At 40.0% G+C, this 27613-nt stretch overlaps 1 protein-coding gene across 1 annotated transcript in view; it reads left to right on the top strand.

Annotated features, from left to right (window-relative positions):
• Positions 1-27613, top strand: part of Mctp1 (multiple C2 and transmembrane domain containing 1) — a 375829-nt gene that overhangs the window by 290405 nt on the left and 57811 nt on the right. The window contains exon 20 of the mRNA XM_059276583.1: positions 15950-16003. Coding sequence (XP_059132566.1) covers positions 15950-16003 — 54 coding nt within the window. The remainder of the gene's footprint in view (positions 1-15949; positions 16004-27613) is intronic.

Raw genomic sequence — 27613 nt, 5'->3', positions numbered from 1 at the left:
GGAACAAAGCTTGGAAGGAAAGAAACGCTGTTGGAAAATTTGGATTGGTCACCAAAGGAGCATTTGATGTCTGTCCTGAGTCCCTGCAGTCAAACACATTTATTATGTTTTCTGCCAGTGCTCTTGTCTAGAAAGCAGCCCTGGTGGAATACTTGAGTCTGGGGAATGGTGCAGAAGTGAGTCTAACTCATGAAGAGCCCCGACTGGGCTGGCCAAAGCCAAGTTGAGAGAGGAGAGGACCGTCGGCAAAAGCGCTTTGTATATACCATTGGATTCGACTTCAGTGGGGTTTTATCATCCACTGAAAGTAACATAGAGCACAAGTCTTCTGTGTTTTTCTCTTGGTACCAAAAAAGACCACATCTTCAGTGCTCTTAACAGAAGCAGCTCTGAGTCATCCAGCCTCTGAACACATCTAAAAATGGATGATCGCTCTTTTCTCCTTTGTGCTTATTTCAACCACAATTTTCTCAACTTTTCAGAGGTTACCAGCTTGCAAATATCTGAGGAGGACCATGAAAAGAATCAGACCTTTAGTTCCCAAAGAATCCCGAGCATAAGGCAGTTGAAAGTTAGAGCTGATTAGATGCCATAGAAAAGTGCACCCCACAACCTTCCAGAGACACTGACTAGTCACAGTGTAGAGTGACACTGGAACACATGGGTGCCAATCACTGCATCAGGACTTGCACATGGCCCTTTGTCTCTCATCCCAGCCTCCACCTTTATCATTACCACCATGGTATCATTTCCCTCTCTCAGAAAATGACTAGACCTTCCCTTGTGCACACTCCAGCCCTGCAACCTGAAAGATTCAACCAGAGTTGTGAAGGACACATTTAGCAAATAAAAACACCGATGACCTGGGCTAGAGAGGTGGTTCGGGGGATAAGAGCACTTACTGTTCATGCAGGGGACCAGGCTTCAGTCACAGCTGCTGGTAACTTCAACTCCACAGGGAGCAACACCCCTTTCTAGTCTCTTTGGGCTCCTGCATGAACACAGTGAATATACACTCACATAGGCATACATATACATAAAAAAGTCTTTAAAAAGACCACAGATGACTGATCAAATCAGAATTTTAGGTAACAATAAAGCTTCTAATAAAATTCTAATTTGTCAGAATGCCCTGTAAGTATTTGGCAATTTTTAGTTGTATTTTTATTTGAAGACTAGGAGGAGGATCATCATCCTGAAATAAAAATCTGATTGGGACAATTGTGCTGTATTGATGGTTCCCTAAGGTCATCAAGGATGGCTAGGAAGTCTCCTCATGAGAAGGATCCATCCAAACCACAGCTTCGGGCTTTTCTTCTATTTATTCTGGCATGGTTGTTTGTTTGTGTTCTGTTGTTGCTTGTACAACTCCTTGGTCCCCACCACACAAATGCAAGGCAGGAAGAAGGGCTGAGGCGATTGTTCAGGGAGTGAAGTACTTACTGTGCAGCCATGAGTCCCTGACTGAATCCTCAGAATCTGTGTAAAATCCAGTGAGCATCTGTGATTGCAAGGGCCTTACCGTGAGAGAGGCCCTGGGACTGGAGAGTCCCCAGGCTTAATGAAGAGTAAAGAGCCCTGCCTCAAAGAGGATGGAACACAAGGTCCAACACCTGAGGTTGTCCTTTGACCTTTACACATGCGCCCTAGAACGTGCACCCCCCAACACACACACTCTCTCTCTTTTAAAGAAACAAAGAAAGGCAGGAAGTTGAGATTGATGTGTCTTCCTTTGGGTGGGTGAGGAAACTGAGCCAAAACAAGATGGTGACTTCAGCAGAGCTAGTGCACTGGGGTAGGGCACTCTGTGTGGTACAGATGTGCAATGCAGGCCACACACAAACATGGTGCCAGCCCCATGGAGTCCTGGGAGCCACGTAGACCCTGTGCACTGACATGTAGCCTGGTCGGAACACCAACTCATTACCACAAAGGTCCAAGAGAATACACCACTGCTCTGCAGCTGCAGGGCATGACACAAACATGGGAGCGCTGGGGCCAACTGGCAGCTGGTCACAAGCCAGGTGCTCTGCTCTGAGGCATCTCCTCAGCTGTGTGTGCAGCAGCCCAACAGCAAGGCTGAGCTGCTCACATCAAGCGGTGTTCGAAGAGTTGAAGAACTTGGGGAGGTGATGGGTCAATGGTCTGTGGATAGCAATGCCAAGAGCATGGGAAGGACAACATGTCTGTGGTTTCCCAAATTTCCACGCACTCTCTCTACTTTCTATTCGCTTCTTGAAAATAGATTTATTTACTTGTGTAGATTTTTATTGCTCATTCTGCTTATTTTGAAATGTATCATATCAAGTCCATCATTAGCTCACTCATATTTGTGTTCTACAGCATAGCTAGAGTGATCCTTTATATTGCTAGAAAACCTTCTAACAAACATAATTTTTAATGTCTGCATAGTTTTCGTTATGAAAATACTATATTTTTCTTATTAAATACCTTTTTATAAAGTATTTGCTTCAGTTTTTTTTGTTTGTTTGTTTGTTCGTTTGTTTTCATTTCAATGCTGGAAGGAAACCCCGAAGTGGATATTTGGGCAATACCTTCTCAGTAAGGTTCTCAAAGGACCTCTGGATCAAAATACATTCATTTTGAAGATTTTTTTGTATGTAATATGATTGGTCACCTTCTAAAAGGTTCACACTTTATTACGTGTCTGGGTGATCAGCTCCTACCCTTCCTCCAGGAGAGCCATTGATGACTCCTCATTGGTTCTCTCACCACCAGGCCACACTATCACCTGCTCCCAAGAGTGTGAGCGCGACAGCTCCTCGGAGTTCCCTTATCTCTCCGGCATAAATTCATTTGATGTATTTGCTGCCAAATTGCCTGCTTTTAGATCTAAACCATGTTATTTGAAACTCAGTAGTTTCAGGTCATCTTTGACTAGTCAAAATGTACCTTTCTGTCTTAGGATTTTTACTGCTGTGAAAAGATACCATGACCATGGCAACTCTTAATAAGGAAAACATTTAATTGAGGGCACTCACTCACAGTTTCAGAGGTTCAGACCATTATCATCATGATGGGGAGCATGGCAGCATGCAGGCAGACGTAGTGCTGGAGGAATAGCTGAGAATCTTATATCTTGCAGGCAATAGGAAGTTGACTGAGACACTGGGTGGTATCCTGAGCATAGGAAACCTCAAAGTCCACCCCCACAGTGACACATTTTCTCCAACAAAGCCATACCTACTCCCAGCAAAGCCACACCTCCTAGTAGTGCCACTCCCTCTGAGGTCATGGGGGCCATTACATTCAGATGACCACACCTCCTAATAGTGCCACTCCCTCTGAGATCATGGGGGCCATTACATTCAGATTACCACACCTCCTAGTAGTGCCACTCCCTCTGAGGTCATGGGGGCCATTACATTCAGATTACCACACCTCCCGTGGTTGTTTTCAGTGTATCCCTCTTGTACCTCATCTAGCTGACCCTGAGCCCAACACATCCCACAGCTGCTGACTATTATAAAACAAACTAGTTAACACCAGAATCAAATAAACAAGTTCCAGCTATTGCCTTTAGTTTCTTTAAATTAACCCTAATAAACACATAGTCACACATGTCCTATCTGCACTCTGTATGTTCCACCTTCTGACTGAATGCCCCGCTGGGCTGGCTGTCCCTCAGTCTCCCCCTGGCCCTCCTAATGTCCCTGAAAACTTAGAAATTTCTTTTGTTTTATGAATTTTATTTCACCCCATCATTGTGTCCACCTGCTGACGCATCTGAGCCTCCCGAGCACCTAGTCATGCGTGTGTCTACATGTCTTCCCCCGGAGAGCTCGTCTCGTAAGCATGTATCATGGCTTGTAACTACTCTTGGAGACCTCAAGACCAAATTGGAAAGCAAAATACAGAGGGAAAGCAACTGCTCACTATTTGTAATCATTGGTTCATTACAAGTCTCACTCACCACCCTGGGATGGCTGCATTTAACTCCAGCACAGAGGAATATCTCTCAGACATAGCATCAGAACAGTTGCTCAAAAGACAGTTGCTGACTCCAGACACCGTGGCTCCTTCTGTAATTCTAGCACTCATGAGGCTGAGGTGGATTGCTGTGTGTTCTGGGCCAGCTTGAAGTACATAGTAAAACCTTGTCCCAAAAAAAATGTTTGATAAATAAACAAATACTTTACCTTTCTTTTCCAGTCAAAAGTTGTATAAATTTACATGAAAATTCTTTAAAATTTGGGCATTAACAATCAAAGATGACTAAATTGTGCCCATTTCCTGGACAGTCTGTGACACACTGGATGAGCAACCAACTAACTTAAACACCTGAATATATTAGGTGTGTTTGTGTGTGATAAGTAGAGTATTAAAAGATGTCCCATAATGACTACGTGTGCATTGCACACGTAAAGAAATCTGGCCTGGCTGTCTGTGGCTCTGCAGTTTCTGCCCTGCTCCCGAGTCTGTACTTTTTTCCCTTACTGACTCTGTGTTTACCTTTAATACTTCCTCTTCTTGTGGCCTGCCCTTTTACTCCATTCTCAGACTGCAGCTGAACTTAAAATTGGAAAGATAAAACTGTAGAATGATGGGAGATGAGTGTTACCTGTACGTGACATGTACGTTCACACAGAAAATGATGCTAGGGAAATACTTCTATTTTTAAAAGGCAATCTTCTAAAGATCTCCTTGCCAGAAGCACAGTTCTCGCTTTAAATCTATCAGATTCGGAAGAGATTTGAGAGTTTAAAGTTAGTGGCAGTTGTCTGAAAAGATATAGTTAGTCTCATACTTTAGCTCCTCCCACCTGCCTGAACTTTTCCTGGCCGCTCTGGTTCTAGTGAAAATAATGAGGCAGAGGTGCTTAGTTCTTAATAGAGAATGAGTTCTTCCCTGAAACCCAGCTCTGTTTCCACCAAATAAAGTGTCTTGGCCACTGGAGGAAATTTGAAAGCATTGCTTTATGATTTATGCTTTATGAAAGCACACCCTTTCTGGAAAGGGCTGGAGCCCTAGACAGATACTGGAGTACCAAGTCCCTTAACTCCCCTCAAAACCTCCCGTGGGTTCTTCAGATTCTCTCACTCAAGTGTTTTTTCTCATGTAAGTCAATTTTTATAAAGTATCTGTGCTTCAAAAGGCCAGTTTCTCTAGTCCTGTCTTCTTTAATTGAGGGATGAGATACCAGAGAAATGAACAAAAGGGACCGACCAGTTTCTCGGGGCTCAGGATGGATTCCCTACTTTTAGTGACCTTTCTCATACTTTCCAGATGATTTTGACTCATTCTTTTCCTGACACCAAACTGTTAGAAATACTATGATGAAGGAGGTGAGATGGAGGCCACCTGCTCACACATCACCTGTAGCTCGTTCACACTTCTATCACAGTCTTCACAGTCGGCATGGGTGGTCAGGTGGAAGGGTTCACATATATGGGTGGGCACTTCTTATTGGTATTTTGTGTGTGAGGCTGGCTGTGGTGTATGTAATGCTAGTATAGTTATGTGTGCATGTGCTGGTGTATATGTGGGCCACAAGCTGACATAGGTTGCTCTCCACCTTTATTTTTTGAGACATGGTCTCTCACAGAACTTGAAGCTCATTGATTCAGTGAGGATGGCTGGCCAATGATCAGGGATCCACCTTGTCTCTGCTCCCCATGCCCCACTCCAGCACTGGGGTACAGGCATGCACCACCACACTCAGCTTTTACATGCTGGGTGGCTGAACTCAGGTCCTCGTGCTTGTACAGTGCATGCCTTAGCAACTGGGCCACATCTTGACAGATGTTTATTGCCTATGACTCAGGAAGTTATCAAGATCTTGAATATCTACATTAAAAAAGTAAAAGTGAATAATAAATGACATGTCTATCAGTTTATAGAAGATGCTTATGAATCAGCAGCATTACTAGGGATCTAATTGCCCTGGATCTTGTATTTGTCAAGTATTGTGTGAGGTATATTTGTCAATAACACAACTTTTAAGCTTTTCTACCCTTTCATATATGGAACTGGAATAGTATGGTAGTCGACAAACTGAAATTTACACTTTTGCAGGCATTATCAATCAGTTGTTATTGAATATATTTAATCATGTAAGAAAAAGAAGATAACAATTACACATCATCATTTCAAAAATAACTGAGTCTTCAGCTACTGTTGCTTTTTTGAGAAGGCAGATTATTATACAGCATTCCCAAATAATTGTCATTTCTTCTATCAATGGCCAAACAAATAACAAATCCAAGGATTAAATTCCAAGCTTTCTATTTGTTAGCTACACAAAGTTATTCATCGTCCTACACCTTAATTCTCTCTGCAGAGCAATGAGGACAATAGCTACATTGTTGGAGTTTTCCAGGGACTTATGAGCCAACACAATGTGCCAAGCACATAGAAATGACCACTAGTTACCTTACCTTATATATAAAGAGTAAGCCATTGCGAGTATCAAGGGTGGCTTAAATGTTTCATTAGTCAACAATGATCTTGAAATATTGCCTTCTAAGTTCTACTGAGAATGATGGTTTTTCACTAGGCATGGAATTCCTGCAATCAAGGCCATCTTGGGGTACATAGTGAATTCCAGGCCAGCGAGGGATACATAAGACTTCCTTTAAAAATTGTGGGTTTTTTTCCCATAGCCATTAGTCATTTTAAGTTTCAAATGTGTGGGTAATGTCATAGTAAGACTTCTTGTGTGCCCAATCAGCCTGCTGTGTATAAGCGAGTGCTTCAAAAACAAAAAATGTATATACTAATATCAATAAAAAGCATCAAATGATAAAAATTAAAGCATATGATGAAATTTGATTAAAGAAAATCTTTAGCAGATTAAAACCTCTTAGAAATGCATTTCCATAGAGTACTATAGATGTATGTTACTTTTCAGGTTATATTCAGAGATATCAGAAAGAACTTTTTCTTGATTATTGTGCTGTACCTCTGCACTGTTCACAGACAAAGGCAGGCAGCACCACAGCTAACACAGGACATCTCACTGAAAACATTGTTAGGTCCACCAAAATCCCCTTTCCTAAAAGCCTCATGAAAGACGAGTCGGTAAAAGAAGGGGAAAGGTATCCCTCTACCAGCACACCATGCCTGGAGACGGGCAATTTTAATAAATCAGAATGGAACATGAAAATGTCAACTTAATCAAGCATTTAAATTTTATTAATCAAGCCTAATTTTTATGAGTGCAAATAATCACTGAAGCTGGACAAATTTGTTCTCGATTGCATCAGAAACATAATTTTAATATTTAATGGACTGATGAATTTAAATGGAGAATTATCTTTATGAAACATGCTCTTCATAATTTGCCATTAAATGAGAAATAAAAAATCAACATAAATCTTACATAAAGGTTATTTAACTAAATGTTGGTACTATAAATATTATAAATGCATTGTGCACTAATTTAGCAATCACATAGTACACTACATAAAGCAGAAATGATAAGTGCACCAGGCAGGCTTCAGCAAGACTAGGGAGAGAGCGCTGACTTATTGCGGGAAGCTCATGGGCTATACCAGGTAGTGTGAGGTTCCTGGCCATTCTTTTCACTCAGGCTTTTAAGCTAAAATTTATCATTCACTGCACATGTTCTTTTCAATCCAAATGTAGGTCCAAGCGTATTAGGGCTTCCTTTTGTGAAGATGATTCTTTTTATACAAAAAAAGATTAAAAATATTTTATCATTACTTGTAGAAAAATACATAAGCTAAGGACTGAAGTCTTGGGACTGTGATTCTGCATCAATGCACTTCATTTTTAAAGCTGAATATTCTGACATAATGTTCTCAGTTTTTAGAACATTCTAGGTGAAAATTATCAAAAGGAAAAGCTTAATATCTGAGTCTTTTCCCTGAACACACAATCCATTCCACCTGCTCCCTCCGTGACTCAACATACTGCTTAAAATAGATAATGTGAATTTTCTTAAGTGTTCAGAAGATCCAAAATTTTGGCGATATTAGGCTCTAAGAGAAATGCTTATTTGCAAATGTTTTTCTTATAGAGCCCGAATGTTTCAAATGTGTAGTGCTTATCTGTGATACAATGTGCTACATTACGCATCTGCTTACAGTGGAAAGGGCTTGTGCAGCTTTGTGTTCTCAGCATGTCTGAGGGAGTTAGAGCAGGGACAGTTGTGTGCAGGTGTCAGGGCGTGCACCATAGAGGAGGCCATGCAAACCTCTCTTCCCACACTGCAGAACTGGTAATCCACTAGCACGGAGCTTGTATGCAGCAGCTCAAAGGCATAAAAACTACCAAGGCTGCTTCAAAGTTTGAAACACTTCAGGTTATGCCTTTCTTGTTAAAATGGTGTGTGAGGAACAAAACTTGGGTTTTTAACATAAAAATTAAAAAAATCACTTTTTTATATGAACTCTTTATTATTTATGAACAGAATATTTTACTTCAAAAATACTGTCTTTTTAAACAGATTAATAGCAAGTCCACTTTTAATTTTACTTGAAAACCACATTAAACCATTCAAAATGTTTGGCCTTTTATACACCTTACTGTAATTTGGCAAATAACACTTTCAAAAAAACATAATTTTTAGTAGTGTGTTACAGGTTAATGGTCACCCTATGATCCTGTTCAGCTGAATTAATGCACAATATCATAAAGACACCAAAAATTCTTGGCATGCAAAAATACAATACATTATGAAGCCTTTAGATGGAGACATAGTTCAAATAAACACTAGAATTCTCACAGGGCTTTGTGTAAGAATTAACATTTAAGAAACTAGAAAGAAATATGAAGAGAAATTAATTCATCTAAGATGCTTATGTTGGATATAGAATTTATATTAGTTATTGTTTAGCCTTTCTCAGTGGAACGGTTTCTCTGCATATTAAGTTAAACTGACACTTAAGAAAATGAAAGGTTACATCCTTTTGGACACTCAAGTAAATTTACTGTCTGTATGCCTTCCAGCAAAGCATATTACACTGCAAATAAGAATGCTGTTAATGATGCAGAATACAGGCTGTACATGATCAGTGGCATGAATCAAGAGTCACCCGGTAGCCATATTAAAGCCATACTCTTATTAAGAACCAGACTAAATTACAACATGACACTTCCCAAAATGAGCCATGGAAATGCATTCTCCATGAAATAATTGTCTTTGAGTCTCTGTAAAAATCAGGAAGTCTTTTAGCAGTGGGTGCTAATGCTTTTCTTTCTAGTCTGCCTTCTTTTGTGTTGCAATACATTCAGCTTCGCTGGCAAGCTACCACACTAATTATTATTACATCTAGTGTTCCAGTTATCTTGATGACTACTGTAGCTGAAATACTTCAAGGTCAAATCCTTAATAGTGTGAATCAAACTAGGAAGTCATCATACATTCGTTTGCTTTAAGAAGTACTTGGATGAAAATGAATTTTAGAGCTGCTTATGCATCATTACTTTTACAAGTAATTAATAAATTATATATGTAGTTTACTTGTTACATTCATTCTGTAAAAGTTTCTTCTCAAACATTTTAGAGGTAACAGAGGTCTAAACACATCTACTATGATCTTATTGACAACAGAAGTTTTCAGCCAGAACTCTGGTACTCTCAAATCCAAAATCATTTAAATTGTTCTGTGCATTTTCTCAGTCCCTACACGTCCATACTTTCCTATTATATGTATACCTGTAATAAATCCATTGGCACAGAAATGCCTGCTCTGCTGGGTTTGTGCATTTCTTTGATCTAAACAAAATTCAGGCTAGGATGAAACAGTCTTCTCTCCCTTAGTGTGTTGCTCTCTGCAATGGGCACGGTCACATGTCCTGTGATGTAACCTAAAACAAGCATCTGTACCCACTGGGAATTTTTTTTTGTTTTGTTTTGTTTTGGTTTGGTTTTTTTTGTTTTTCGAGACAAGGTTTCTCTGTGTAGCTTTGCGCCTCTCCTGGAACTCACTTGGTAGCCCAGGCTGGCCTCGAACTCACAGAGATCCGCCTGGCTCTGCCTCCCCAGAGCTGGGATTAAAGGCATGCGCCACCACCGCCCGGCCCCACTGGGAATTTTAAATATGGAATTAAACACAAAACTTCTGACAAGTTTCTTACTTTAATATTTAACATTGCTATTGTGCATCTGGCCAGCAGTGATTTCTTTAAATGTGTTGGGTTTTTTTTATAGACTGTTGAAGTCAAAACATTTGAATTGTGCAACTATTGTTTCTGAGCCTAGCAAACCATGCATTTATTCAAAGATTGTCTTCAAGGAGAAGTGAACTGCTGTCTGTCAGCATTGATTTTGGGTCAATTTAGGGCTCTATGTGTCTAAAGGTAATAGGTTAATATCACCCAGTTACTTTTGCTTTTTTTAATGTAAAGAGTTTTAAATAATGGGAAGACATTATTCATAAGGAAAATGATAATGGCATGTTTTCATAATTTTCAAGGACCTTTAAATGTCCTTTTACCACCCTAGATGTATGCACACACCCTAAGTTGGTATTATAACTGCCAGCCTGCAGTGATTTTAATAATGGAGTTAACTAAATCCACTTATTTCTAGCCTTTCTCTGTGTTCTTCAGAACCATATCAGTCACCACTCTTGATCATTGGTAGAATAATTCTACATGCACTTTTATTCATCTTACCAGTATCCTTTACAATTCCACCAAATAAAATTTTAATTTTATTTTATTATAAATTTTTGCAGTTTATAAAATGTCCCACTGTATTGGGTACAACAAAAAACCTCAAACTATTTAAAGATCGCCCTTTCACCTGCTTTAGACATATAGATTCTATAGATGCAACTTGATTTCACTTTGAAAAGAGAGTTTTGTAAATGCTCCATATTAAATTTTATATGCTAATGACAAATGTTCAGCAAATATTGAATATGGAAGAAGAAATATAATCCTTTGAAAATAATGATATCTGCTTGTTCTTTGACTGTGATGTAACTGGCACACCGTGTTTGGGGCTGCCTGTGTGGTTTTTAAAATGTCATCTTTATTAGTATTACATTCAAGGAATAGTACCTAGAATCAGTTTTCTTGCAGACCTTCCTCCAGTGTGTGGCATATGTCTGTGGCAAACGACATTACAGAAGGTCATGTCACTTTTAACTGCTTGCATTATATCTTTCTGATTTCCCTAGTGCCCTTCCCTTGTTTAATTAATACTACTTGCTTTCAAGCAATGTATCAGAAAGCATAATCTGGAAAAAGAATTCTGGAGCCTATCTTAGGGAACTCTCTTTAAGAAAAGGGGGGAAATCCAACTTAGTAAATGTATCTTTTACATTTTAGTAAATGCGTATCTAACAAACGCATCTTTTTCTCAATCTTTTTCTTTTTCCCCCTGAAGGAGAAGGAAATATTCTCTCTCTCTCTCTCTCTCTCTCTCTCTCTCTCTCTCTCTCTCTCTCTCTCTCTCTCTCTCTCTATGTATGTGCATGTGCCTACCGTGTATGATTAAATTATTGCTTGCAAATTTTGGACTACTGGTTTTTGAATACTTAAAAGAACTATGTAGCACTTATTTGGTTTTATTTAAGAAGGAACAAGCTGGAATTTGAGGCAAGAACTCTTGTTTTGTATTTGTTTTACTTAGTTAAGTGTTAAAACTCCAGCACTCCTTTTGAATAGTAGGTGTTTCTTGAGTTCTCTTGGAAGGCTGCAGGTTTGTGCGGTCATTAAATGTACTACATAGCTTACTTTTTAACTCATCTTGCAGTTTCTGTGCTCATTACATGGCCTGGCCTGTGTGCCTTAAAGCACAGACAAGTTTAGAAGCTACACATGCCCTCAGAGCTGTTCATTCACTTAGTCACTGATGCCTGGAGATTAGTCATGAGTCCATCATGACTTCAAGCTACAGTCTTCATCTGTACCTATACTATGCCCCGATTTGTGTTTCTTAGGGTCATTCAGAATACAGAACAAAAAAAGATATAATTTAATTTCCAAAAATTAATGTTAAAGATATAGTTGACATTTTGTTTTTATCATTAGCTGACATTTTTGAGAATTTTTTTGATACAAGAAGTATGCTAAGACTTCATGAGTCCTTCATCAGCACTGTGGGAAAGGGGCTGTGACCACCACTCTTTTCCGAGCATTTTATGCTTCCTCTGAACAGCATGTTCTAGTGGGATACATTCTGGAGTTACATGTAGAAATCAATAGGAACCCATCACCTGTTTGTTTTATAGACCCTCATGTGTAATGCCTGTGACGTTACAGCCAATGGCAACAGAGGAGGACAGCCCTCAGCAGAACACAACACAACACTCTCTGCCAAACGTAGAAGCCAATGGCTGTGTTGGGGGCGCCTGGCAGCACATTTGCAGAGTAACTGCATGGAGCCAATTACCCACTTGGGCAGGGTAATAACAGTTTGGGTTTTGCCAAAGAGCCTGATTCTGTAGACCTCCTTGAGTCCCACTTGAACACAATGTCATTTGTAAAATGTGTAATTATCCTAGTGGTTTGTTTATTTTTCATATTTTGAAGTTTTGGAAATGAATTTGATATTGATGATCCCTGGATCTTAATGATAGATGCAGATGGGTACCTTCTCCAAGCCACACTTTGAAAAATTTCGATCATTTGCCTTTATTCATCTACATCATTGGCTATATATGAGCTAGGTCAAATGAGCTGGGTCACCTCTGAGAAAGAAAAAGTAGATGCTACACCATGGAGTTTGTGCAGTCGCTTGAAGGCCCAGAGCCAGGTGCAGTGATGCATGCCTCCAGTTCCAGAACTTGAGAGACTGAGGCAGGAGAGCTGACATCAGAAAACAAAAACAAGCGAAAGGATATGACAGTCAGATGATGCACTTACCTATTTATCCAACCAAAAACATTTCTTTTTTCTTCTTTTTTTTTTTTTTTTTTTTTTTTTTGGTTTTTCGAGACAGGGTTTCTCTGTGTAGTTTTGCGCCTTTCCTGGAACTCACTTGGTAGCCCAGGCTGGCCTCGAACTCACAGAGATCCGCCTGGCTCTGCCTCCCGAGTGCTGGGATTAAAGGCATTCGCCACCAACGCCCGGCCCAAAAACATTTCTTGAGTAACTACTATGTAGTTTGCAATATGCAAGACATAATCTGTCACATTCACCTTCTGGAAGTGAGGTGTGATGAGGAGTTAGAGACGAGGTATAGGATACTGTTGTGGAATATTATTTTAAGGTGTGTTACAATTGTTTATGCTGTGGAACATTTGTTTAATGAGCAAAAATGTGTTGCATTCTTTTATGCTGCTTTTGTTTAACTCTGTGAAGCTGTGTTACTGTGCCTGTCTAAAATACCTGGTTGGTCTAATAGCGAGGGAAGAGAAGGGATAAGCAGGGCTGGCAGGCAGAGAGAATAAGTAGAAGGAAAAATCTGGGAAGAGAAAAAGAAACAAGAAAAGAAGGAGGAGGACATCAGGGGCCAGCCATCCAGCTACCCAGCAAGCCGTGGAGTAAGAAGTAGTGAAAGGTAAAAGCCCAGAGGCAAAAGATAGATGGGATAATTTAAGAAAAGCTGGCCAGAAGCAAGTCAAGCTAAGGCTGGGCATTCATAAGAAAGAATAAACCTCCATGTATGTTTATTTGGCAGCTGGGTGGCAGGGCCCCCAAAGAGTAAAGAGTGATAAAACAACCAACAACAGGGCACAGCTTGTTTCAGTTGCTGCATATTGAATACAGGATTGTACATGGTAAGCAACCACTCTAGACCCTACAATAACACATTTTAACCATAACTAGCTTCAGCAGTGTTTGAGTTTATTTTCTTCTCATATTCGATATGACTTTTCATGACCAACTTTAGCCAAGCAGAAAGAAAGAAAAAAGAATGAAAGAAAAAGTCTTTTATTTAAATATAAGTTTTATAAGATAATTTAATTTTTTTATTTGTGACACAAAGTCATTTAAATATAATCTCATGAGGGCTCAGTGACTTTTGATGAAATCTAATCTAATCTCCATCTCAAATGATCCAATCTGAATGTCCAATCATTCACTGCCACAGTTATCACCATTTCCTCCATATTTATAATGTGAATGCTTTAAACAGGAGAAAACTAAGTCTACATGAAGGCTTGTATGAGATCTCCTACTTAAGTTCTACTGGGTTGGTGTGAATATTGATGGAATCTCAGTGTGTTTACTCATCTTTCTATTCACATCTAACCTATAGAGTACACCTTGGGCCAGGGCTTTAAAACACTTAGGAGCTGTTTGAACCAGGTTGAGAGTGTAATGTGTGCAGATTGTTTGTGGAGACTGTATTGCTTGCATGTCCCTGGATGATGGACCTTCTGTCCAGCTGGGGTCCTTCTGAGGTGTTCCCTGTTCTGCAGGAAGGCCGTAAGTCCTACTTTTTTAACAAAGATGTCAAGTATGAGATTAAATTAGGAACAGTTCTGGGATTTTCAGATGTCTTTGATTTTACACTGGTTCATGAGAACTGGAATTTGTGTTTGGGTTATTCACTAAAGTCACACAAGACTTTTAGAAAACTTGAGAGAAAATACCTGGGAATATAGCACTATATCTCAGTTTGTACAGTTCTGCAGCATTACACAGTCTTAGTTTCTCTTTGTATCCAAAAGTCACACGAAAGAAGGATTTGGTGCTGCCATCATCAAAATTCTGGTGAGAAAGGTTTCCAAGCTTTCGATAACTGTGTTTCAACTCATTCTATTTTGAGACATTCAAATGATATTAGAAAAAAGCAGCATATGAATTAGAAATTATATAGAATTTATATTCTATATAATTATAGTCCTCTGAGGCTTACCTGAAAAATACCTCCCAGGAGTTTTCTATTTTTGGTTTCTATAGAGTGCACACACATGTGCATGTTATTGTGAGGAAAACATTTATTTAAAGTGTAAATTCTAGTTGATTTGTTTGCTAAGGCAGAGACTCAGGCTGTAACCCAGGCTGGCCAGGAAGTCACTAGTGACCTTACAGTCTTCAAACTCCCTGTAAGCCATCTGCTTCTGGAAGTTACATTTATTATGCTCACAATTATATAGTGACCAAAGGAAATAAAAATTGTTTGTTAGATCCAAAATGATTTTTCCATTTAAAAAATAAGTATATTGGGGCTGGAGAGATGACTCAGGGCTCAAGAGCACTGGCTGCTCTTCCAGAGAATCCAGATTTGTTTCACAGCATCTATGTTGTAGCTCACAACCATCTGCAACTCCAGTTCCAGGGGATCTGAAGCCCTCTTCTGGCCTCCAAGGGTACCAGACATGCAAGTGGTGGATAAACATATATGCAGACTAAACACCCATACACATAAAATAAAATAAAAATATTTTTAAAGTATGCATATTTACCAATGTAAATTATATTTTGTATATTTAATTGTGGAATATATTTCTAATCTTAACATATATTCACAATTCTTACAAAAAATCATGAAGAATTAAAAGGAATATTTCAGGTAACCCACAAAATCTGAAAATAGGATTCAGGACAAATCAATCAAGAGTTGATTTTATACATAAGAATTAAAATTTGAGCCATTAAAAGACATTCATCGTCAGTTTTATGCCACAGACAACCAGTGTGAATCAATTAGCAGAGATAGTTTTATCTTATAGTTGGGCAAAATGTAAGTTAGAAATAGAAGGCCTCCTCCAGGCTTCGTTATCCAGTGCTACGTCTAAAATGCCCGATTGAAACGGGCGGCAGGAGAACTAGGAAGGAAACGTCATGATTTCGAGCGGCCCACAGATGTGTGTTAGTTTACCTTCGGCATACTTCAGATTCTCTGACACCGAACGTTTCTCATGAGCAGGATTCTCCTGACTGAGGCCTTAATCAATTAAAGGCTGAGCACTTCCCTAATCTTCATCTCTAGATGAAGCATCTGCTCTCAGAACATGTGTTTCAAATGTTAATAAAGTTTTCATTTCCAAAGGGTTCAGAATGACAGAACAAAATCCTCTCCTCTAAGAGCACCAACAGCCTGTGTTTCTGTCTGCAGGTGGTGGAGGACATGCTGGAGGACGAGGACGAAGAAGATGAGAAGGATGACAAGGTAATTATCTCTCCCGGCCCTGGGTACCTGGGGGTGGCAGACGCAGACATGACACTGTTCTCACAGACAGCTGAAAAAGGAGTTGAAGTGTTTTGAGTCCAGAAAATTGGACAGTGCTGTTTATCATCCTAACAATGCCACTGCGTGTTGCAACGAGGAAGAAATGGCTATAAATCCTCTCTGCTTTTGTCCAGAGCTGGGTCAAATATTTTTCTGCCAGGAAAAAAAAAATCAGCTTGTCTTGAACTTGATAGCTATTGTGAGGGTAACAGCACTGGCAACCGTTTTTGAAGGGCAAACATTTGTCCGATCCTGAATGTTACAAATCAGTCTATGCTTTGGGGGAACAGAGGCGAGTGTGAAAAAATAGTAGCCTGCATGAGTTGGACACGGATAATGTCATCTATAATTTTCAAAGATTTGTTCAGCAAAAGAATATGTGTATGACGTGCTTGGAAGGACATTAAAATGGCCCTGTGCTTACTGCCCTTGCCTAGGTCTATAATGTCCCCATGCCTCTTCTATCACAAAAGACTTAGGAGAGACTTGCATTTCGTTTCGCCACTTGACTTGGCTATGCTGACCACTGGGGTGATATTTTATTTGTGCTCTAACAAACAACGCTTGCCTGGGGATCAGAGAAAAAAGCCAGCCACTATATTAAACATAGAAGTCAGGCAGTGGTAGCACATGCCTGTAATCCTAGCATTTGGGAGGCAGACATTCAGCCAGATCTCAGTGAGTTCAAGGCCACACTGGGAACAGAGCCAGGTGTGGTGGCACACGCCTTTAATCCCAGCACTAGTTAACCATAGAGGTCTGGAGGTCTGTACAGACAGACAGGAAGTGATAGAGCTGGGCAGAAAGAGGAAGTGATGTAGCTGGGCAGAGAGAGGAAGTAAGATGGCAGGGCACAGAAAGGTATATAGGTGTGAGTATACAGGAAGTAGGCCTCTCTTTGGCTGAGGATTTCCTAGCAATAAGAACTTGTGGCTGGCTTGTTCTCTGATCTCTCAGCTTTCACTCCAATATCTGTCTCCGGTTTTTTGTTTTTTTGTTTTGTTTTGTTTTTTTTATTAATAAGACCGTTTAGCAATTCATGTTACAGACCACAGTGAACAGCAACTGATTTCTGGCTTGTTTGGGTTGGTGGTTCCTTGGGGAGAGGGAGGAATTAGCAGGACCTTGTACCACCACAGCAGTGGCTGGGGTTAGGACAACAGCTCTCTCCAGCAAGCAAAATAGAAACTCTGTGGCATTGTGATCTCTTGGCATTTGTAGATATAAAACTTATCTGAAGATAGACAAAGATCAAGGGAGAAAATGTTAATTTTGACCTCCCCCCAAAACTGACCATTGTTACAGGAAGCAATGATGTTTTTGAAGGAAGACAGAACATCTTAATTTATGCCCTTGATCTTCAACCCCAAAAGAGATGCACAGTTATACCCCAGTATAAGAATTTGTGTTGGAAGCCAGCATTTGAAATGTCAAAGGGGAAAGTGTCATGGAATACTTCACCTCACAATCTTTGTTTCCCCGACTAATATTTGATGTGTGCAGTAGAATGGAAACACACATGCTTACTCGCTGCTTTCCTGTTATGCTGCTTCAAATGCTTTTAAACTGATAGAGCTTTTCTGTGAAATTTTTCTCCTGTACCTCATTCAGTCATTAGTACCATGATCAAAAATAACCTAACAAAATCTCTTGTCTGCAAATACACACACACACACACACACACACACACACACACACACACACACACACAGTTTTTAAAGTCAAATAATATGAGCATACACCCCTGGCAATAAACGGTCTGATTTATTGTTAAGGTCAGCTGTAGAGCTGTGGAGAGCCTGTACTCTAACTCAACACGCCAGCTCTGAATCATCACTTCTCTGCTGCTAAAGACTGAGCTGCCATCCATTTATGCCTATTCTCCCTTGCTTGTTGCTACTTTATTATTAAAGCCACCATAAAAATCCATCCCAGCAGCAGGCGTTTCCCTAGAAATGTTAATAAATAGAAACCCCAGCGACGTCCACTACTTCCATGTCTCTCTGCTGGAAGTCAACCCATACATTGTTAGCCAGTTGGTTATTAGTGTGTGGCTCTTCATTTTCTTCTTCATTTTTTTTTTTAAATAGAGAAGGTCTTAGGTGTAGGCAACCAATAAGCCTCCCTAGTTAACCAGCTCACCGAAACACAGATTTGATTAAACACATCTGGGTGGCAACACCAACTCTCAGGAGCTGTATACATAGTGAACTAGTGGTTGGCTGTCTGAAACTGACACCCTACTTCTAACACGTTTTCAGATCCAGTTACCAAAGTAGACCTAAAGTGAGGGCTTCAGTGACTTGTGAATTCAACTAAATTTGTCCGTAGCTGATATAGGCAAGTAGTGTGTTTTCATTGTGAGCTGTTGTTCATAATCCAGCCCTTTGTTTGAATGATATATGAGGGTGAGGTCCCCCTCTTTTTTGACCATAGGGAAATTGATAGTATAAAAATGGTGTCTGAACCTAAAAGAAAATCTCAAGTGTCGTAATTTGCAAGACACTTTGAACTCTCTTAGGCTAGAAAAGTGGAAATAAGGAGGGATCGTGCAAGCATCCGTTCACCAGCTTCTGTCCATCAGCGTGGCTCTCACGGAGCACACATTGTAAGTCTTAACTATCAGTGTGTCTGAATGGGAGAAGAGTCATTTCCTATTTTAAAATTTCATTGGTTCCTCCATTTAAAGTTTGTATGTAGAGTCATGTGTAATGGAATTTCATGAAAAAACAAATGTGTTTTTCACCATACAAACAGGTACTGACCTTTAGTTCTCATTATTTCTCTGTTTTCTCATATGGTATAATAGTGGGGTCAGGTCAATGGGTCCTCTTATAGGATAAAAGTAAAGAAGATTAATAAATGTGCCAAAGCCTCACTTTAATTGAACCTGAAGCACATGTTGCAAGTATGTAAAATATGTCCCAGATGTTCCACCGGGGCCAATGTCTTGCTTTCCCTGGTTGCCGCAAGGCAGCTATTAGTCCTGTAACCTTTGGACTTGGGGGTAAATGGGATATTACGTGGCACAGAATGCGAGCACCTGTTTCCCATTCAGTAGAGACCCCTGGCAGGCTTCACCTAAGCCAGTGCACATGTTTTCACTTAGTGGATTGTTGGGTGATTATGAAAAGTGTCTTTCTTTAGAGCAGCATTGATATTAGTCACTCACAATGAAAGGCCAAGTCATTGGCTACTTGACAAGGTCCTGTGGGCATAAGCTGAAGTCCTTCACTTCATCTGAGCATGTAGTATTTTCCCTCAGCATAATTACACACATAGAAAAGATATCACTCTAAGAAGTTGAAGCCCATAAAGATATACTTACTAATAGCTTCTTTAGTGTTGGCTTTAGTACCTCAGAAGACATTGGTTAAAGTTGGTCAAAGCTCAATGATGGTTCACCTGGATCGCCAGATTTTGAAGCTTTTAAGTTTTTCTTGTTGGTGTTGTCCCTGTTTTTTATTTAAAAGGCTTATTATCCTTTTTCAGCTTAGGGTTGTGGTCATGGATTTACCCTTCATTCTAAAATCCATTCTCCACATTTGTTCAAGTCTAAATTTAAGTGGCCTATTTTTAAATGCAATTCCACCATTTTCCAAAAGGCAGAAAATATGAGTTTTAAATGAAGAGCTTTGCATGTGAATCATTACCTTCTAATATTTTCACTTACCTGCATTATATAAGAACACCGTTAACCTGTGCTGGGGACAGCATTCTTTTCTGAATTAACCATGAAACATCCTAGAGTTACATTTTCTATAGCACATTCTCTGCACCCTCAACTACAAAGCTCTAGTCTAATATGTTTTTCTATCCAACACCAATTCCTTTCTCTACTAGACTATAAGCAAAGTAAGGTTTAACTAAATATCCTGGGTGGTGCTATCAACAAGCATATAATAGTGTTCACACCACATCGTATAACCATACAGTGGCCAATCTGCATAACCTAGACATCAGTTAACAAAGGGCAGTCGTCTTTTGTAGTTTGAAAAGTTTCAGCATGCTTCCCACAGTCCACCCTGCACTGGTAATAAGATCCAGCTGCAGGATCAGGAAGCAGAAGATAGAATGCTGTGTTCCAGCAGGAAAAACGTGAATTCAGATGCATTACATTCTAGTAATGTTTATTGATAGAAGATATGAATGCATTCAGGCATTTATGCTCACACAGCTCCTCTGCCTTCTTCAGCTGTTATGTCAAGGTTACTTGTTTCCAGACAGCTAGATGCAATGAATGGAACATATTTGAGTTACTTCAAAATATACAGAATGTTTTCTTTAATTCTTGAAATCTGTATTTTTTGGTTTGATTCTCCAACCCAAACATGTGTCTACTGTACCCAAGATCCATACATCTCTGCATCTCAAACGGCAGTGAGGGAGGAAAGAAAGAGATAATTCTAAGTGATAAGAGAGAAGATTTTAATCTGACAAAATTGCATTTTCCAGTTATATTCGTGAAGTAACTTCATGGTCGGGAAGCCAAGTGAGGCTGTAGAGAAAAGCCGAATGAAAGGTGACTAGGGAATTCTCTTCTAAGAATCTCCAAATCACATGGAGATACCACTGTGTTCCCTTATTCACTTTCTGTGTCTGTATGACAAAGTACTAAAGGCATAAAACAAGTGGTTGTTGTTGTGTTCTTGTGTTCAATAGGTCAGAAATACAGGCATAGCCAACTGGTTCTCTGCTCAGTGTCTGACTCCTAGGGACCAGCCGGACTGAGTTATCATCTGCAGGATTTAGAAAAGAATTCATTTCAAAGCATGATTCAGCCTGTTGGGAGAATCCAGTTCCTTATATCTGTAGAATTGAAATCCTTGTTTTCTTGTTTCTTCTTTCTGCTCCTCGTAGCCTAGCTGTCTTTAAATGCATCAATGGAGAATCTCCCTTGGGTTCCCCACACTTCAGCCCTATTTAAGGGCTCACATGGTTACATCAGGACCAACAAAGAAAATTTCCCTTTCTTAAAGAAAACTGTACCATGAAATGTGACTTAATCATGGTAATAACTATCCCATCATACTCATAGGCGGGGGGCTTAAACTTGATATATAGAAGGGAAGGAGAGAGCTATGGCTTCGGACTTAGAATTCTGAATCTGGCAGCTGGGAAGACCTGTCCATTGTCTATGGTGAACATGGAGCAATCTTTGAGTCAATCTCATTGACTAGATCTACAGCTAGATGGGTGTCAGCTGTCACACAACAATAAACAAGGGCAACAATCAACCTAGGCAGCCTAGGTCTGTACGTGCAAAGCTTACAGGAACATAAAGTATTACAGAATGTGTGTTCATTATAAAATAAAAGTGCAGTGTGTCTAGCTTGCTGGTTATCAAATTCAGTTTGGAGCAAGGGGTGATTGGCCAGGCAGAGGGCTTCTCGTGGGCCACTTTTTCCCCCTTCTCCTTGCCTTCTAGGAAAATAAAAATATCAAAATGTAGGGAAGGTTCCTTCAGACTTTGAAGGGACTTTGGGGGCTATAACACCACTTAGGCTGATGACCTCAATTTCTTAAGAGTTTCTACTTCATCTAAAACCACAGTGACATTAAAGTTTGAGGGTAACTAAGAAATAATCTGCTTTAATCACCTTATTTTACAATCATAATATCAGGACTGGAGCTACAGCTATGGTATAGTACTTGCCTGGTGTGCAAAAGGCCCTAGGCCTGAACCCAGTATTACAAACCAATTAAAACTAAAGTAAGAAAATGGGACTCGGCCAAACATAAGTGAATGGCACAGGCGAATGCGTGGGGTAAATGGCGGAGTCGGTACTAACGCTCTGATCGTTTTTGTCATTCCAAATCCAGCATCCTCATCCTGCTTTACAACCAGGCTTTCCTGGGGAAGAGACCAGATTAAAGTACAGTTGAAAATGAGCTCTGATTCCATCTTTCAGAACCTCCATAGACTAGGGAGGGCCATGCTGTTGGAGCTTGAGGCTAGATTTCCACTTCTGGATGCTGCATAGCCAGCTCTTTGCTGCTGCCCCGGGGACAGTGTATGTAGATAAGGGAGGGTGGGTAAGCCAAGACAAACTATGTTTGGTTTGTACCACACAACAAAAGGAATGATGAGAGCCATAAGAAGGTTGCTGGTCTCTTTACCTTAAAGCTGAGAGATTATCCTGGATTATTTGAGTGGACTCCATCTAATCACAAGTGCCCTTAAAAGTAGAAGAGGCCATCTGAGAAAATGGCAGGTGGCAGCCACTTGTACAGCTGTGGCCAGGCTCAAGGCTCAGGACTGTCACAGAAAGAAGAAAGAGCTACTGAAACAACTGGAGAATCTGAAGGCGGAGGTCCCCAGCTGTGTGACAGGTGGCTTGGGATCCAAGCTCTTCTAAAGGCAAGCTGCCGGCCAGCCCTCTGTTCTCAGTGCCATCGAGCAGACTTGAGAGCTGCAGCATGTTTCACAGGGGCAAGAAATACAAGCTCTGGATCTACAACCAAACACAGGATGCTGCTGTGATGCAGGGTAGGCCGGCAGGAGGGACTCTCTGGACCAACAAACGGCTGCAGGCTGTGAGAAGTGAGGGTTCCCACTGGGAAATGAGTGGTCAGACCCTGAGCACTGAATCCATAAAACCCATGCTGGCTGTGGCGTAGTGGGGCACTTCTGTGGCTTCCTTGAGTGTGGAGAAGGGAACCACAAGCCAAGGAAATGTGGGCAGTCTGCAGAAGCTGCAGAAGAAGAAAAGGGACTATGCCCCAGAGCCTTTGCCCACACCTTAAATTTTGCCCCATGAGACCCATTTTGCAATCCAGAATTGTAAGGAATGAATTTGTTTCAGCTATTAGGTTTATGATAATTCATTATGGCATCTGTTATAGCCACCTCCAACTGTGCTCTCTCTACTTCAGTAAGAGTACTTACTATATTGTAAAGCAGTAAATGGAAGTTTCTAGTTTTTCTTTATTGACTTGGTCAATGAGACTATTGAGTCTTCATTCAATATGACAATGAGAAACAATATACATGACACCGTTTTTAACCAAATTGCCTTAAGTTTTATTTCAGAAAAAAAAAAATAACTTCCAAATGGCAATGAGTTATTTTCCATCTATGGAGTGCTGCATGTTCCTGCTTAGGGCCTTAGATATGCACTGGTGAATGAGTAGCAGGTTTTAACTTTTTTCTTTATTTCTGAGAATTTAATACACGTATACGATGCTTTCTGCCCCTTGTTTCTTCCCCTCCAATTCCCTCCATATGTTCCTCAGCACATCCCCTTCCCAACTTCATTTCTGGTTTTTTTAACTCGTTAAGTCCAGTTAGTGCTGCTCATATGAGCGTGGGTATGGGCATCCACCAGTGGCCACATCCTCAGAAAAGGGCAATTATCCTTCCTCAGCAACCATCAAAGCTGCAGACAGCTCGTTAGCAGAGGTGGGATAGAGATCATCTACCTGGGATTTTGTTTCTAACAGGAGGATTTCCTTCCCTGAAACAGTCATTCCATGCCTTAAAGTGATTTATCCTACAGACCACTAGGATACACACATTTAGGTAACAAGTCCTTTGAGGATATTAAGAAAAATAGACTTATTCTCCAGAAAAAAAAAATGAGAGATACACATCTTGTCTAAACTGTAGAAATGGTATTATCTTTATTTTATAGAAACTATAAATTTTCCTTATAAAGTCATGTCTTCTATTCTCATCAACTTCCTGTTAACATTAATGTCTATTTCTTCAAATACTTAAAAGGAAATGCAAATTTTTAAGTGAAATTATATTTAATTATATTCATTTCAAATTTGTTGCTATGGACATTCATTTTAACTATGGCTTTTTCTGGTTTGTGTCAGTAAGTTCTAGAAACATTAATTTGACAAAAGAAAATTATAACAAAATGGGAGTTTCAGTGATTTAGTCTGCGAAGATTTGGAACAGATAGACTTCCTAGAATTTGCCAAAACCCAATGAAATTCATGCTGTGTTCAGTGAGGTCAATGTCTGAAAGCGTCGTTACTGCTTTATTGTTCCTTAAAAGGATTGGGTGATTAAGTCATGGGACGTGGAAGTGGACTCCCAGGAGTTACCTAGTGATTCTAATTGTCAGGCTCCACGGCTCAACACGTTGGCAATCCAGCTACCTCTTCTTCAGGTTTGCAGACGCACCTCTGCAGACCTGAAATATTTAGATAGTTATCTGCCTCTGATGTGCCTTCCTAAAGTGGGAGGTAGGTTAGGAGAATTCAAGTGAAAAATTTTGCCTAGAAAATTTGGTAAGAATACCTATCTAGTAAAGTATGAGTGGAAGTCTTTTTAGTCTGTGATAGTTAGATTTCTTTTGCCTCAGAAAAACAGAACTTTCATGTGAAGGCCAATCAAATACTTTAAGGCAGGTCCTCGGGAAAGCTAGTTAACTTTTGTATTGCAGCAGTGAACTTCCTTTTCCACTCCTATTTCTTGACAAAAAATTCTCAAAATAGCAGTGTGTCAGCCCTGGCTCTCAAGAGGTTGACAATGAACAGAGAAATAGACACGATTTTTTAGGATTGCTGGCAGAGTCGTTGACACCGGCTGACACCACTGCATGTTGAGATGAGAACGTCTCCTCACCAAAGCTCAGAACCAGATGTGTTGCCAAGCATCACAGATGCTCCAACTAAGCCCACAGTGCCAAGGTTTTTATTCTGCCTCAAAGTTTATTTGGCAAAGAAATTTTCTACCTCATAAAAGACATTGACTCTGCAAATTCTTAAAAGAGTTCACAAAGTAAGAATCCTTCCTCAATGGTAAGAACTTGCCCACGGGAGTTACCTGTACAAACACCTACAATAACGCAGACATCCATTGCTATGGTGACAGTCAAAAGGAGCTATTAGGGGAATGTCAAAGATTCCGTAGTACCGAGGCTATTTGATGAGGACACAACTTCAGGAAATGAATGGCTGCATCAAAATAGTCAGTAGCTGTCATGAGATATTTGTACACTGTGTGAAGGTGCATTGCTGTGAATGGGGTAATAAAAAGCTGAACAGCAAATAGGTAGGCAGGAGGTATAGGCGAGATTTCTGGGGAGAGAAAGTAAGAGGAGGAGGAATCTAGGCATGTAGGAGACACAGAAGAAACAGAAGATGCAAGATGGAAGAGAGGTAATGCCAAGTGATAGAACATAGATTAATATACATGGGTTAATTTAAGTTATAAGAGCTAGTTAAGAGCAAGCCTAAGCTATAGGCTGAGCTTTCATAATTAATAAGAAGTCTCTGTGTCATTTTTTGGGAGTTGGTTGGTGGGACAGAAAAAGACTTGCTACAAGTAACATATCAGTTATTTTTTTTTGGTGATAGAGTTAATACATATAAAGGGTTCGTTCTTGGTCTTTTTTTCCAAGGCAAATTCAAAGCCAGGTAAAATCCCAGTCTCTAAAGATGAACATGCTTGGTGCTGATGATGTGTCTCAGTTGGTATAGTGCCTGCATAGCATGTAGGAAACTCTGGGTTTGTTCCTCGGCACCACACACACAAATAACTAAAATTAAAAAGAAAACAGCATAGTGACATGTGCCTGTAGTCTCCGAGCTTCAGAAGTGGAGCCAGGAGGACTTGAGGATTAAAGTCATTCTCAACTCCATAGCGTGCTTAGAGGCAGACTGTGTGCACAAAAACAGTAACATGCTTTTTATATGAAGATATTTACTATTTAGTGAATTTTCAAAGTAGGCAATTGGAGCTACTCCAGCTAATTGATTCTGTGCTCTCATTGGCCAGAATTCTGCTGCACAAGGACATACTGCAAGCTCTGTAGTCTATGACTCCATAATTAATAGTAAGCCAATACATATGAAAATTCAATGATTCTGGTTTTTTTTCTCAGAAATTTTCCAACTTAAACTAGAGTTAGATTAAACAAAGATGCATGACATATGCTCATACATGAATGAGTGTTTTCCTAAATTCTCATCAAGAAACTATTAGAGAGACCTTAGTGGTAGTGGTGGTGTCCCATGTATTCTTACATTCTGTAGCACTTCTGGCAGATTGCATTATGTTTATGCTTTAAGTTCCAACGCACTGATGTCAGGCTTGGCTGCATGACATTATGACTAACACATGCCACTTCCAAACAGAAGACAGAAGAGCCACACATGGCCCTGCCACCTTTCTTTTTATTCTGCAATAAAGCTGGAGCTCACCAGATGGATGCTACTCTTTTTGCCCCAGTCCAGGAATAAAAATATTAAGAAGCTAGTCCAGATGGAAGGTGATGGACAGGTTATGTGAGTACAGCAAATAACCTGTGTTTCATAAGCCGCACAGTCTTACGGGGTTTTAGTTACAGCCACTTGGTCGACTCTGGCAGATCCAGCATCCTATCCCTTACCACTCCGTGACAATCTGTGACTTGATACTACAGTTTGAAATAGAACATGGAATTTGTGGGAGGTGCATGTTCTCATGTGTGTGGGTACATGTGTGTATGTAGGTGTATAGATGGAGGCCCAAAGTTGATGTTAGGCATCTGCCACAACCACTCTCCACTTTATTTACTGTGGTAGAGTCTCTTGGTGAACCTGGAGCTTACTGATTCTGCCTGCTCTAGCTAGATAGCTTGACCCAAGATCACCTGTGCTAAGATTGCCGGCGGCCACCCTGGCAATCTGGCTTTAGATGAGTTCTGTCGATCCAAACTCTGGGCCTCATGCTCGCACAGCAAGCAGTGTGCCCACTGAGCCGCTTCCCCAGCCCCAGAGCATGGAATTTAAAAAATAGAAAGTCACAAAAGGAAATTCAATAATGTTTCCTCCTAAATACACAGACCAATGTTTTCTCTTTACCAACCCCCTACATGCAACTTCAGAAAAAGATTGAACTTGGGGAAGGGGAGACCTTAAAAGAGATATTTCTAGCTGACAAACAGAGATTGAGAGACACACGACTGGATATCTGGCACAATATGAGTCTTTTGGGAGCCACTATCTAAGGGATCTAAGCAAATATATATATATATATAATGTATGTATCTATTTATATACTATATATTACAATAAGGAAAATGTCACAGTAAAATTGCAAGCAATGTTGGTGAGAAACAGAAAGGGTAACCACCTTCCAATAATTGTTAGCAAATGCTCCACAAAGAGGTAATGTTTATTTATGTCTAAAAGATGCATTCAAATGTACTAGAAGGTGTGGCACTAAAGATTTAAGATTTATATAGTATAACAGAAAGAAAATTCAGAAGGGGGCAGAGGAGATGGCAAAAGAAAAGCAAATTTCAGGTTCTGGAAGCCTCAGTTATCTATGGCGTTTGGAAGCTTCAGTCATCTACGGAGTTTGGAAGCTATCTGTCCTCAGGGAAGTTTGAAAGTTGGAATTTTGTGATTAAATTTGTACTTTAAAAAGAGATCTTTGTATCCACTAATCATTCTTCCCAACAAGGAGGAAGGAAGAGCTCTGGTGTTGACCCTCTTTAATAGAGCTGTATTAGCAAAAATAACTAGAAGAAAAGGATTTTGAACATTTTCATCAAATAAATGAAAAGTGTTCAAGATGATGTAAAGCCTAACTATTCCAAAGTCATC

Source organism: Peromyscus eremicus, chromosome 11, assembly GCF_949786415.1.
Source record: "Peromyscus eremicus chromosome 11, PerEre_H2_v1, whole genome shotgun sequence".
In the NCBI taxonomy this organism is placed as follows: Eukaryota; Metazoa; Chordata; class Mammalia; order Rodentia; family Cricetidae; genus Peromyscus; species Peromyscus eremicus.
Note: the sequence above shows the minus strand (reverse complement) of the source record. Positions and strands in the feature narration are given on the sequence as shown.